This window comes from Rhinoraja longicauda, chromosome 35, assembly GCF_053455715.1.
Source record: "Rhinoraja longicauda isolate Sanriku21f chromosome 35, sRhiLon1.1, whole genome shotgun sequence".
NCBI classification, from domain to species: Eukaryota; Metazoa; Chordata; class Chondrichthyes; order Rajiformes; family Arhynchobatidae; genus Rhinoraja; species Rhinoraja longicauda.
The window spans coordinates 22,137,034-22,151,789 of record NC_135987.1 but is presented as its reverse complement, the minus strand read 5'-3'; the positions used below and the strand labels follow the sequence as shown (position 1 = coordinate 22,151,789).

Sequence of the window (14,756 nt, the reverse complement as noted above, 5' to 3'; positions counted from 1 at the left end):
AGACCCCTTCTTCAGCAGTGGCGTTTCCTGCAGTCTATTTGATGTCTGAAGAAGGGTCTCGACCTGAAACGTCACCCATTCCTTCTCTCCCGAGATGCTGCCTGACCTGCTGAGTTACTCCAGCATTTTGTGAATAAATACCTTCGATTTGTACCAGCATCTGCAGTTATTTTCTTATATTTGTCTGTTTGATGGCGTTCGGAGAGGCAGGTTGTATAATGACATCTAAAAAACAGGAACATGGGTAGGAAAGGTTTAGCAGGATATGGACAAAAAGTGGGCAGGTGGGGGCACCATAGATGGGACATCGTGTTGGGCATGGGCAGGTTGGGCCGAAGGGCCTGTTTCTGTGCTGTGTGACTATGACAGCATTACAGGGGAACCATGAGATGCAGTGAGTGTTTTCTGGGCATTCAGGAAACATTTGACCAGGTGCTGTATAAGATTATTGTTGGGCAAGGATGCGGCCAACTATCTTCAGCGGTGCCGAGGGAACGGTCCACATTGACACCTCAGCCTGACACGGGGCCGGGCACGAGAAACCTCTGCACAGCTGCCCGAGGGTGACCGACCCGACACCCCATACCTGTGGTGCAGGTACTCCAATGTACAGCACTGGCTAGACCAACAGCTGTGTCTACCCCTCTAGATAGCTGGCACACAATCAACCTGAATATTCATGCATTAATTAGCATCTTGGTATACAGAGGGCCTTAAAATTGCATTTCAAACTATAAAAGTTATATAGAACATCGAAAAGTACAGCATTAAGGAACAGTTAGACAGGTACATGGATAGGATAGGTTTGGAGAGATGTGGACCAAGTGCATGCAGGTGGGACTAGTGTTGCTGGGACATGTTGGCCGGTGTGGGCAAGTTGGGCCGAAGTGCCTGTTTCCACACTGTATCACTCTGACTCACAGGAACAGGCCCTTCGGCCCACAACGTCTGTTGTGAATAGGAAGCCAGTGACACTAATCTCCTCTGCCTGCACGTTAACCAAATCACTCCCGCCACACGCCTATCCAAAACGCCACTATCGTACCTGCCTCCACCACCCTGGCACCTCGCTCCAGGCACCCAACACCCTCTGTGTAAAACATGTCTTTAAACTTTGAGGGTGATGGGTATATGGAAATAGCTGCCAGAGGCAGGCACGAAAACAACATCAAAAAAGACATTTGGACAGGTATGTGCAGAGGAAAGGTTGAGAAGGATTCATGTTTAGATATTAGTTGCAGGATAAAATATTAGGCTGAAGGACCCGTTTCCCTGCTGCATAGCTCCATGATAAATCATTGCTCACATTCCTGCCTTCACCACCATAAAGATTACAAAAACAAAATATATACGAATTAGATATAGGATTTTTATTTGGCGTGAGAAGGCATGATATTATGGATGTAGTAGTTAGTCCACGTTACTTTGATTCTGATCTATTCCATTTCCAGCCTTGCGCTCCCATAATTCAAGACTCACTGCTTCATTCACTGGTCTGTGAAGTTAGCCTTCCGCTTGTCAACAAATGCTTTCATCCCCTCTTTCCGATCGTTCTGAAACAAAGTTTACACATCACAGTTGGAACATTTTCAGGATGAGATGCAAGTACCAGTTTAATCGAATGCAAGTCACTTACGGTGGAAAATGTCGAATGGAACAGGCGCTTCTCCAGTCGGTTTCCCTCCGCCAATGTTAATTCAAACGCTGAAATAAAGTATGGAGTTGTTACGCACAGCGGATCGATACTAATAAACACTGTATGATCCGTGCAGTGTCGTTCACCTAGAGAACGCTGAACAGAGTTACTGAGATACCCTCACTCCTGGGTATCGCAAATCAAAGTTTATAATAAAATATTCAATCTCCACTGTTGTGTTGAGGCTGAGATAAGTTGGACTGAAGTAGTGACTAACATTAATAAGCTGGTAGAGCTGCTGCCTCACGGCGTCAGAGACCCGGGTTCAATCCTGACCTTGGGTGCTGTATGTGTGGAGTTTCTCCCTTTGACCACGTGGGTTTCCTCCGGGTGCTCCGGTTTTCCTCCCACATCCCATAGATGTGTGGGTTTGTAGGTTAATTGGCATCTGTAAATTGCCGAAAATGTGTGGGGAATGGATGAGAAAGTGGGATAACATAGAACTAGTGTGAACGGGTGATCGATGGTCAGCGTAAACCCGGTGGGCCGAAGGGCCTGTGTCCATCTTTAAACTGATGCTAAGCTTGCCAGATCTGCAGGGACAGCATGTCCATATCTCCCTGTTGCAGGGCGGCAGCAAAGGGAAGGCACCTGTGAGAATTTACCACAGATGTTCTCTTCCCTGTCCCGACCTCTAACCGTGCCCAGCTTCCAACCCACAGAGGCCGGTGGGCACTCACTGGCCAGGGCTTGCGAAACAGTAACACAGAGACAAAACAGTTAGACATAAAGGTGGCAAGCTGCACAATAACATCAATACTGTTTACATGGAATTATAGTTAGAAGTGCAGTCTTTGAAATGATGTGGAAGGCTAACCCAGGAATTATTTAAACAGTAACACCATCAGTGTAACGGAGCCAGAGTACAGGAGCCCATCGAGACCTTCCCAGTTCCCACCAACTGGAATCAGACTAGGGATTAGTTTAGATACAGGCCCTTTGTCCCACAGAATCCACACTGACCATTCACACCAGTTCTATGTTGTCCCACTCTGTCACCACTAACCAACACAACAGAGGGCCAATTAACCTACAAACCCTTTGGAACGTCTGAGGAAACCGGAGAACCGGAGGAAACCCACGCGGTCACAGGAAGAACATGCAAACTCCACACAGACAGCACCTGAGGTCAGGATAAAACCCAGGTCTCTGGTGCTGTGAGGCAGCAGCTCTACCCGCTTGCACCACTGTGCCACCCTATATACATTCTAGAATAAATAAATTATTTTACTCAATCATCCCACATTTAATAAATCAGGTGCAATTAATCTCAATATGAAATCATTCTCCCAAATTATACAGAAATTAATTGCATAGTGAAGTACTCATATCAAGAAGAGATAATGTGCGGTCAGACCCATATAAAGCCCGCCATCTTTTCATGTACAATATCCAGTGTTGACGTTCGATGGTTAATCTGCTCACCGCCATTGACCGCCTCCTTTGCCATTGCTGTGATGAGTTTGGAATTGGAAGCGATCTTCTCTCCGCACTTGATGGCCTCATCCACTAACTGTGATGCTGGAAACACTTTGCTCACAAGCCCTGTGGAAACAAAAGGCAAACCGTGACTGTCCAGCATTAAGCCCTTGGATAAAGGTGGGAAACACCAAGAATGCCCACCACCCATTTCAGAAATCGAGTCTTGTGTGAGGTGCGTTCAGCAAAACCTTGGCAAATGGAGTTCAATGCGGGGAAGTGTGAAGTCAAGCATTTTGATAAGAGGGCAGATTATCTAAAGCGAGCAACTGCAAGCAAGTCTCAGCAGGAGACACAAGAGATTGCAGATGCTGGAATCTAGAGCAAAAGTCTTCTGGAAGAACTGGGAGCGCCACCTACAGGTAGGAGCGCCACCTACAGGTAGGAGCGCCACCTACAGGTGGGAGCGCCACCTACAGGTAGGAGTTACACCTACAGGTGGGAGCGCTACCTACAGGTGGGAGTTACACCTACAGGTGGGAGCGCCACCTACAGGTAGGAGGCACACTTACAGGTGGGAGCGCCACCTACTGATGGGAGCTGCACCTACAGGTGGGAGCGCCACCTACAGGTGGGAGCCACACCTACAGGTGGGAGCCACACCTACAGGTGGGAACCACACCTACAGGTGGGAAGCCACACCTACAGGTGGGAAGCCACACCTACAGGTGGGAAGCCACACCTACAGGTAGGAGTGCCACCTGCAGAGCCAAGCTGACAGGTGCTGTAGCTCTAGCTGCCCCAGTGGTGTGGAGTGTGTGAGCCAGCGTGAACCAAGAGACGGCGGTGATGCAGAAACACAGAACACCTACCGCTTGCTTTGGCTTCCTCAGCTGAAATGCGATCTCCAGTGAGCACCATTTCCATGGCCAGCGACTTGCCCACTGCTCTGGTCAGCCGCTGTGTTCCGCCAGCACCTAGTCCGCAGAGCACAGGGAAACACGCTTTACTTGTCTGACACTTCATACTTCATAACGTCTAGAAGCAGAGTCAGGCCATTCAGCCCATCAAGTCTACTCCGCCATTCAATCATGGTTGATCTATCTCTCCCTCTCTACCCCATTCTCCTCATAACCTGGCACCCGTACCAATCAAGAATTTGTCAATCTCCACCTTAAAAAATATCCATTGACTTGGCCTCCATAACCTTCTGTGGCAATGAATCCCAGATTCACCGCCCTCTGGCTAAAGAAATTCCTCTTCATCTCCTTCCTAAAGGAACGTCCTGCCCTTCACCCAGACTCGAAACCCCCCCAACAGACTCGTCTCGCCCCCCCCCTCTTATTCAGACACACACACAAACCCATTCACGTGTGTGACACGCAATCCCACATTCACATGCGTTTCACACAAACTCACGACTGTGTATGTGCATGCACACATAAATGCACACACGTACACATGCACACACAATCAAAATATGCACCAGTAGTCCCCATAAGATCCTTAGCAAAAATTTACCAAGATTTTAAAATGACTAACTTTGAAATGCAAGTACAAATTCCCCAGCTCTAACTCAACTGATGATTGGATCGGGTAGACGCACAGAGTATCTTGGCCAGAGTAGGGGAATCGAAAACCACAGGACATAGGTTTAAGATGAGGGGGAAAGATTTAATAGGAACCGAGGGGCAACTTTTTCACACAAACGTTGGTAGGTGTATGGAACAAGGTGCCAGAGGAGGTAGTTGAGGCAGGGACTTTCGCAATGTGTAAGAAACATTTGGACAGGTACATGGATAGGACAGGTTTAGAGGGATATGGGCCAAAAGTGGCGGGCAGGAGGGAGATGAGGCATGTTGGCGGGGTGGGAAGGTTGGGCCGAAGGGCCCGTTTCCACGCTGTATCACTCTATGACCGAGCCCAAAACTGTCATTGTGCCGGCCTTGACCCTCGGCACTGGACTCCCGGTGAGTGGGCGGTGATGCCGCTGGGCCCTCAGAGGCTGGCACTGTGCGGTCAGGGTGGCACGGTGGCGTACCGGTAGAGTTGCTGCTTTACAGCGCTAGAGACCCGGGTTCAATCCCGACTACTGGTGCTGTTTGTGTGGAGTTTGTACGTTCTCCCCGTGACCGCGTGGGTTTTCATCGGGTGCTTCGGTTTCTTCTCACACGTCCAAGGACGTACAGGTTTGTAGGTTAATTGGTTTCAGCAAAGATTATAAATTGTCCCTAGTGTGTCGGGTAATGCTAGTGTCGGGGATCGCTAGTCGGTGCGGACTCAGTTGGCCGATGTTTGTGCTGTATCTCTAAACTAAACTAAAACACTGTGAACAACACACCCTGAACAGGGAAACGCTCACACCACCTCCAGCAGCCTCTGTCTTGCAACAGCAGGGGAACACCGCGTGTTCACCATCCAGTGGCACCACTGCGTGTTCGGTGGCACCGCCGCGTGTTGTGACACCGCCGTGTGTTCGGTGACACCGCCACGTGTTGTGGCCCCGTCGCGTGTTCCGTGACACCACCGCGTGTTGTGATACCGTCGCGTGTTGTGATACCGTCGCGTGTTCAGTGATACCGCCACGTGTTCAGTGACACCGCCGTGTTCACCAGCCAGTGGCAACACCGCGTGTTCCGTGACACCGCCGCGTGTTCAGTGACACCGCCACGTGTTGTGGCCCCGTCGCATGTTCTGTGGCACCGCCGCGTGTTGTGGCACCGCCGCGTGTTCTGTGACACCGCCGCGTGTTCTGTGACACGCCGCGTGTTCCGTGACACGCCGCGTGTTCCGTGACACACCGCGTGTTCTGTGCCACCGCCACGTGTTCAGTGACACCGCCGTGTTCACCAGCCAGTGGCAACACCGCGTGTTCAGTGACACCGCCACGTGTTGTGGCCCCGTCGCATGTTCTGTGGCACTGCCGCGTGTTGTGGCACCGCCGCGTGTTCTGTGACACCGCCGTGTTCACCAGCCGTTGGCACCGGACACAACACTTACCGGGAATCGTTCCCAGCAGAATCTCTGGCTGTCCAAACTGTGCCTTATCTCCAGCGTAGATGATGTCACACATCATGGCCAGCTCACAGCCGCCCCCTAGCTGCAGGAGGGACAGGGGACATCGCTTAGTTTATTATTGTCACGTGTACCGAGGTACCGAGAAAAGCTTGGGCACTAACCAGTTAGTGGAAAGACAATACATGATTATAATCAAACTGCCCACAGTGTACAGATACATGAAAAAGGGAATAACATTTAATGCAAAATAAAGCCCAGTAAATTCCAATTAAAGATCGACCGAGGGGTGGGGGTGGAAGTGTGGGGGTGGTGGGTGGAGGGGAGAGGACGGGAGGTTTGGGGGTGGGGTGGAAGTTTGGGGGTGGAGACGGATAGGGACATGGGGTGGGTGATACCCACACTACTTACAGCGTAGCCGTTGACGGCAGCTATCACCGGCTTCTTTGCCATGGCCACATGATTCCAGTGGGAAAGGAATCTCCCCATATAGCACTCCTGGAACGTTTTGTTCTCCATCTCCTTGATATCAGCGCCAGCTAACGAGCAGAGCAAGACATGAAGCAAGTCAACACAACTGGCTCAGCATTGCCCAGACCACCCATTGCCCAGACCACCCATTCCCCAGACCACCACCCCCCCCCCCCCCCCCCAGACCACCCACATTCCCCAGACCACCTCCCCCCAGACCAAAACAATGAGTTAAAAAAGATGCAGGTCATCATTGTGGTGAGAGGCGGGTGGGAGGTGATGTAACCAATAAACAACAGATAGATTGACCACACAATCTGCAGAGATCCTGCCCTGAGTGACTTGATGGTGAGATACACCTGGCCAGCCGGATGGAGTTACAGGAAGACTTTGGATAGGCTGGGACTGCCTTCTTTGGAACATAGGAGGTTGAGGGGTGACTTTGTTAAGGTGTACAAGATCATAGAGGGGGGAACATGGATAAAGTGAATTCACGATCTTTTTCTCCAGAGTAGAGGATTCTAAAACTGGAGGGCGTCGGCTTAAGGTGAGAGGGGTGAGGCTTCAGGGAAACCCCAGGGGTAATATTCAGAGATGGTGGTATCTCCTCCTCTTTGGCTCATGGCTGGGTTTCAAATAGGCTCGTACCTGGAACGAGTTGCCAGAGGCAACTTCGAGAAGACATTTGAACAGATCCATGTGTGATATCTTGAGCTCAGACACAGAATGACAAGTTAACTCACTGCTGACCGGGACATGACTGCCCAGCTGTACTGTGGTTTATTCAATCATTTGCAATCCTCCAACCAAAGGTGGCGCTATTACAACATGGACGGGAAGGTAGTCACAAAGTGCTGGTGTAACTCACCAGGTCAGGCCACATCTCGGGAGAGAAGGAATGGGTGACGTTTCGGGTCGAGACCCTCCTTCAGACATGACTTCTTCCTATATTTGGACGGGACGTTGTATGGAGGGATATGAAACAAATGCAGGCAAACAGGATGGCCAAAATGGCAATTTGGTCAGCATAGACAAGGTGGGGCGAAGGGCCTGTTTCTGTGCTGTACAACGGGATGACTCTACAACCTATGGCTCCACGATCTGCTTTTTCCTGGGCTTTGTGTTTTTGTGTTGGCTCTGTGCCCACTGGCAGAGAGACTGCTCTAGTCAGTCAACGGTTGGTGGGGAGTGGCGGAGAGGCTCATCTTTACCCAGCTCCTCATTTCAGTGACCCACCTCAATGTGTAAACTGGGACTGCCCTTCAGCTGCCCTGTGCCCGGGTACCTGCCTGCAAAAGCCCTCTCGCTTCCAGTCAGGACAACGGCTCCAACCTTGGGGTCATTCTCAAACTCGTCCAACGCTTGGCCGACCTCTCTCATCAGCTCGTCGCACAAGGCGTTCAAAGCCTTTGTCCGGTTCAGCTGGATGAAGCCCACGTTCCCTTTCTCACCCTTCTTCTCCACCAGGATATGCTGGTACTGGGCACCTGGACACAAGAAGACAATGGAGGAATGTCAACAAGCAATGCCGAGTAGCAGCCATGCAGAGTATTCCAATGGACAGCCATCACAAGGGGTACAAAGGCCTAGTCTGCTCAACCTCTCCCAATGGCTCAGGTCCTCTGGTTCCGGCAATAACTTCATGAATCACCAAGGGTCCATTGCCTCCACAGATGCTGCCTGACCATCTGTGCTCCTCCAGCACTGTGTTACTGGGGATTCACCAGTCTGGTTGGGGCATCCTCAACCATGCCTCTTGCCAACATCTGCTCGTTCAAAATTACACCTGGTACCTGGGTGCCCCAGCAGTCCACCTGACAATCGAGCATCAAGAGTGTTGTGTTCACCACTGTGTGTTCACAAGGTGGATTCCTGCCATTTTCACCAAGCAATATTGAAGCACAGCCATTGCAACTGGAAGGTCCAATGTACAAACATCACCTGCTGTAAATAAGCACAGTGGCTGGCTGCCACAGCCTGATGTCATGCTGGCTGACCACTTAAACCCAGCCACCAAAGTACATAAAGCACAGACTTTGACTCCCACAGTACTGATTACCTAAATACCAACTTTGTTAAACACAACTCCAAACTAATCCGGTCAGATAGTACCCCTGCCGCCCCGCTTTAGAGCAACCAACTAAACTCTTGGCAGTTGCAAACTGTACAGGAGGCCATTGGGCCCATAATTGCCATTCTGGGCTAAAAACCCTCAATTCTTTCCATGGATCTTGCTTTTAGCAACTGGAAAACTAAACTCACTAATAGCCTCCCGGATAAAAACATGAGCCCCACGCACGACAAGATGTCAAACGGGAAAGAGTGCAGAGAACATTTACGAGGATGGAGCCAGGATTTGAGGGTCTGAGCAACAGGGAGAGAGAGAGGCTGGGCAGGCTAGGACTTTATTCCTTGAAGCACAGGAGGCTGAAGGGTTCTCTTATAAAGATGATGAAGGGAATAGGTAGAGTGAATGCTCAGAGGACATAGATAGGTTAAAGGTGAAATGGAAAAGATTTAACAGGAACCTGAAGGGCAATGTTTTCACACAAAGGGTGGTGAGTATATGGAATAAGCTGTCAGTGGAGGTAGTTGAGGCAAGTACTACAAGAACATTTAAAAGACAAAGACTGCAGGAGTACGTGCTGAGGGACGCACTGAAGCTCGATGCAGCCAACGCCAAGGCTCTGTGGGGGAGGACCACAGTCTAGGGTCATTCCACTGCTGCACATTGAGGGGCAAAGTCCAGTGGGGACACCCCACAAACAAGGGAAGAGAGATTACCCGCAAACCCTCTGAACATTTCCTATCCGTGTACCTGTCTAAATGAGTTGTGATAGTCCCTGCCTCAACTACCTCCACTGACAGCTCATTGCATGCACCCACCACCCTTTGTGTGGAAAAGTTGCCCTTCAGGTTCCTGTTAAATCTTTCCCCTCTCACATTAAACCGCCATTCTCTGGTTCTTGATTCCCCAACTTTGGGTAAATGAATCTATGCATTCACCTGACGTATTCCCCTGGTCATCTTTACAAGATAACCCTTCAGCCTTCTGTGCTCCAAGGGCAAAGGATGTTTTCTTTCAGGATAGGTGTGAACACAACTGTACATGACACAATTGATGCACAGAGAATGCATGGAGTTTTAGATGTAAAGTATTTTTCATTCTGAATAAAGTTTATTTTTGAAATTTAAAAAAATTAGCCTCCAACAGAGATCTGTGAAGGGAGGTAGATATGGAGCAGATCCCTAAGCTGGAGTAACTCAGCGGGTCAGGCAGCATCTCTGGAGAACATGGATAGGTGACGCTTCACAGAGTGCTGGAGTAGCTCAGCGGGTCAATAGACAATAGACAATAGGTGCAGGAGTAGGCCATTCAGCCCTTCGAGCCAGCACCGCCATTCAATGCGATCATGGCTGATCACTCTCAATCAGTACCCCGTTCCTACCTTCTCCCCATACCCCCTCACTCCGCTATCCTTAAGAGCTCTATCCAGCTCTCTCTTGAAAGCATCCAACGAACTGGCCTCCACTGCCTTCTGAGGCAGAGAATTCCACACCTTCACCACTCTCTGACTGAAAAAGTTATTCCTCATCTCCGTTCTAAATGGCCTACCCCTTATTCTTAAACTGTGGCCCCTTGTTCTGGACTCCCCCAACATTGGGAACATGTTTCCTGCCTCTAATGTGTCCAATCCCCTAATTATCTTATATGTTTCAATAAGATCCCCCTCATCCTTCTAAATTCCAGTGTATACAAGCCTAATTGCTCCAGCCTTTCAACATACGACAGTCCCGCCATTCCGGGAATTAACCTAGTGAACCTACGCTGCACGCCCTCAATAGCAAGAATATCCTTCCTCAAATTTGGAGACCAAAACTGCACACAGTACTCCAGGTGCGGTCTCACCAGGGCCCGGTACAACTGTAGAAGGACCTCTTTGGTCCTATACTCAACTCCTCTTGTTATGAAGGCCAACATTCCATTGGCTTTCTTCACTGCCTGCTGTACCTGCATGCTTCCTTTCAGTGACTGATGCACTAGGACACCCAGATCTCGTTGAACATCCCCTCTTCCTAACTTGACACCATTCAGATAATAATCTGCCTTTCTATTCTTACTTCCAAAGTGAATAACCTCACACTTATCTACATTAAACTGCATCTGCCATGTATCCGCCCACTCACACAACCTATCCAAGTCACCCTGCAGCCTTATTGCATCTTCCACACAATTCACACTACCCCCCAGCTTAGTATCATCTGCAAATTTGCTAATGGTACTTTTAATCCCTTCATCTAAGTCATTAGTCAGGCAGCATCTCTGGAGAACGTGGATCGGTGACGTTTCACAGAGTGCTGGAGTAACTCAGCGGGTCAGGCAGCATCTCTGGAGAACATTGATAGGTGACGTTTCAGAGTGCTGGAGTAACTCAGTGGGTCAGGCAGCATCTCTGGAGAACATTGATAGGTGACGTTTCAGAGTGCTGGAGTAACTCAGCGGGTCAGGCAGCACCTCTGGAGGGAAGGAATGCGTGACGTTTCGGGTCAAGACCTTTCTTATATGGAGCACATCCTTTAGCTGGAGCAGCAACAGTGCAGGGAGATGTCAGTGGTGATACTCACCACCAGATCCCGTGCATGACCAGGCTTGACCAGCCCAGGGAAAGGCTGCTGCAAGATCAAGATATGATGTCAGGAACAACCCCAACATTTCCAGCAGCAACGATCATTGCATTGCTGAAGCTGCTGCAGTGTAGATGGCAACAAAACAGGAGAGGGTTAGATCTCCCATTCCCTTGTGCTGCTCTGCAACTCAATAACATGGTGGCTGACTTGCTGTCACCTCAGTTAGCATCGGCATCACATCCAGGCAATCTCTGACCACCTTTATCAGCAATAATTTACATACCCTGCCTTCAACTCATACAACTATCCTACAGCCAGAAACCAATGAGAACAAGAGATTCAAAGTCTCACAAATTCAAAGTCTCACCTTATTACTGACGTAAATGCAGTTATGGGGAGAAGGCAGGACAATGGGGTTGAGAGGGAAAGGCAGATCAGCCATGATTGAATGACAGAGTAGACTCAATGGGCCGAATGGCTCATTAATTCTGCTCCAATAACTTATGAAGAGGAGACACCCTCTCCACATCCACCCTCAACAATCTGGCCTTCATTCACATCTCTATTCTCCTCACCTCCAGTGGATATAACACCAGCCTCTCAATATTTCTCATGAAATAGCCAGCTCTTTGTCGGTACTGGTCTGGTACACTTTGAGGGGCTGTTATGCCGTTACACAGGACTCTCAACCCCTGCATCACTGCAGGTCCTGAACACTTTACAAAATCATGAGGGGAATAGATCAGCTGAATGCACTGTCTGTTACCGAGAGTCGGGGAATCAAGAACTAGAGGGACACAGGTTCAAAGTGGGAGGGGAAAGATTTAATAGGAACCCGAGGAGCATCATTCTCACACAGAGGGTTGTGGGTGTATGGAACAAACTGCCAGAGGAGGTAGATGGGGCAGGGATTATAACAACATTTAAAAGACATTTGGACAAGTACATAGAAACATAGAAAAATAGGTGCAGGAGTAGGTCATTCGGCCCTTCGAGCCAGCACCACCATTCAATATGATCATGGCTGATCATCCAAAATCAATACCCCATTCCAGCTTTTTCCCCATATCCCTTGATTCTGTTAGCCCTAAGAGATAAATCTAACTCACTCTTGAAAACATCCAGTGAATCGGCCTCCACTGCCTTCTGTGACAGAGAATTCCACAGATTCACAACTCTTTGGATGAAAATGTTTTTCCGCATCTCAGTCCCAAATGGTCTACCCCTTATTCTTAAACTGTGGCCCCTGGTTCTGGACTCCCCCAACATCAGGGAACATTTTTCCTGCATCTACCCAGTCCAATCCTTTAATAATTTTATATGTTTCTATATGGTCCCCTCTCACCCTTCTAAATCCAGTGAATACAGGCCAGTCGACACATTCAATGGGCATGAATAGGAAAGCATTAGAGAGATATGGGCCAAACTAGGTAGATGGCAGTGGTTCAGACACGCCATCTTGGTCAGCATGGACAAAATGGGCCAAAAGGCCTGTCATGGTGCTGTACCACTTTGTGGTCTGATTTTCAACAAGAGCTGTCCCTCTAACATCACACCGCCGGGTTACTGCTGCTCCCACCAAATTTGAGGAAGGGCATTTCTGCTATTGAGGGCGTGCAGCGTAGGTTTACTAGGTTAATTCCTGGGATGGCGGGACTGTATGTTGAAAGACTGGAGCGACTAGGCTTGTATACACTGGAATTTAGAAGGATGAGAGGGGATCTTATTGAAACATATAAGATTATTAAGGGATTGGACACGTTGGAGGCAGGAAACGTTCCCAATGTTGGGGGAGTCCAGAACAAGCGGCCACAGTTTAAGAATAAGGGGTAGGCCATTTAGAACGGAGATGAGGAAAAACTTTTTCAGTCAGAGAGTTGTGAATCTGTGGAATTCTCTGCCTCAGAAGGCAGTGGAGGCCAATTCTCTGAAATCATTCAAGAGAGAGTTAGATAGAGCTCTTAAGGATAGCGGAGTCAGGGGGTATGGGGAGAAGGCAGGAACGGGGTACTGATTGAGAATGATCAGCCATGATCACATTGAATGGTGGTGCGTACAGGCTCGAAGGGCCGAATGGCCTCCTCCTGCACCTATTGTCTATTGTCTTCACGCAGGCAGCAATACTCAGGCAACCGCTGCTTTTAATCCAGCCTCCTTGTAAATATGAAGGGGGTGATTTTCTTAAACTCGCTATTGCCCTGGGCCCAGCGGCCAGGGGGTAGCGCCTGCAATTGTGCAACGCTGCCGCTCTGTTCTGCAAATATCCAGTTGCATTTGCTGGTGTCCGCAGCCCCCGCCTGGTCAAGGTCATCTCCCCAGGCTCAGGGCAGGCTCGCCGGCCCGGGCAACATTGCAATTGCACCCCAGCCCCAGGCTCGCCGGCCTGGGCAACATTGCAACACCAGCCCCCAGCACCACCGCATGCATTGCCTTGCACCGCCGGCCCGGCCCGGCCCGGGCAACATTGCATTTGCACCCCAGCCCCAGGCTCGCCGGCCCGGGCAACATTGCAACACCAGCCCCCAGCACCACCGGCCCGGGCTACATTGCATTGCATTGCCTTGCATTGCCCCCCCGCCGCCACCTTTACCTACGCTGCTCGCCCTGACTGCAGCCGCCGCCAAGGGCCGGCTCCGGGAGGCGCAGAGTGAAGCGGCCGCAACTCTGCACAGCAACGCCATGTCGGCCCGTCTAACCCTGCTGACCCGCCCACTGGCCCGGGAACCCGCCCCGTCAATCATCCCCGCCCCGCCTCCCCGCCCGGGTTAACCCTCTCGGTGCCGCTGCGATGCGAATGGATCCTTGTGCAACGTGGAGAGATCACAGCCTGGGAAGCATCACACCCTGGGCACTGTCACACACTGGGCACTGTCACACACTGGGCACTGTCACACTGGGCACTGTCACACACTGGGCACTGTGACACTGGGCACAACTGAGGGACTGAAGAATGGTCTCAACCCAAAACGTCACGCATTCCTTCTCTCCACAGATGCTGCCTGACCCGCTGAGTTACTCCAACTGCCCAAGCAAAATACGAGATGTTGTTCCTCCAATTGGCATTGGGCCTCACTCTGACAGTAGAGGAGAACCAAGACAAAAGGGTCATAAAGTCATAAGGGATAGGGGTAGAATTAGGCCATTCAGCCCATCAAGTCTACTCTGCCATTCAATCATGGCTGATCTATATCTCGCTTCTAACCCCATTCTCCTGTCTTCTCCCCATAACCCCTGACACCTGTACGAATCAAGAATCTATCTATCTGCACCTTAAAAATATCCACTGACTTGACCTCCACAGCCTTCTGTGGCAATGAATTCCACAGATTCACCACCCTTTGATGGCAACAATAAAGAGGCAGATTATTATCTCAATGGTGTCAGATTAGGTAAATGGGAAGTGCAACGAGACCGTGGTGTCCTTGTACACCAGTCACTCAAAGTAAACATGCAGGTACAGCAGGCAGTGAAGAAAGCTAATGGCATGTTGGCCTTCATAACGAGAGGATTTGAGTACAGGAGCAAA

The 14,756-nt window shown here is 50.0% G+C and overlaps 1 protein-coding gene across 1 annotated transcript; it reads right to left on the bottom strand.

Annotated features, from left to right (window-relative positions):
• Nucleotides 1–1,348: 1,348 nt before the first annotated feature.
• Nucleotides 1,349–13,944, bottom strand: echs1 (enoyl CoA hydratase, short chain, 1, mitochondrial). Its single transcript, XM_078428268.1, has 8 exons — nt 13,821–13,944; nt 7,891–8,088; nt 6,542–6,669; nt 6,116–6,215; nt 3,988–4,092; nt 3,122–3,241; nt 1,637–1,704; nt 1,349–1,553 (listed from the first exon to the last, which is right to left on the bottom strand). Exons 1-8 carry the CDS (start codon nt 13,909–13,911, stop codon nt 1,488–1,490), a joined length of 876 nt encoding a protein of 291 aa, XP_078284394.1. The 5' UTR covers nt 13,912–13,944; the 3' UTR covers nt 1,349–1,487.
• Nucleotides 13,945–14,756: the final 812 nt, after the last annotated feature.

Bases quoted from the DNA above. Each gene is read 5' to 3' on its own strand.
- echs1 (XM_078428268.1), bottom strand. From the start codon at position 13,911: ATGGCGTTGCTGTGCAGAGTTGCGGCCGCTTCACTCTGCGCCTCCCGG. The intron at 8,089-13,820 runs GTAAAGGTGGCG...TCTTGTGTCCAG, and splicing joins AGTCAGGGCGAGCAGCGTAG to GTGCCCAGTACCAGCATATC. The intron at 1,705-3,121 runs GTGAGCAGATTA...ACTTTATTTCAG, and splicing joins AAAGGAGGCGGTCAATGGCG to CGTTTGAATTAACATTGGCG.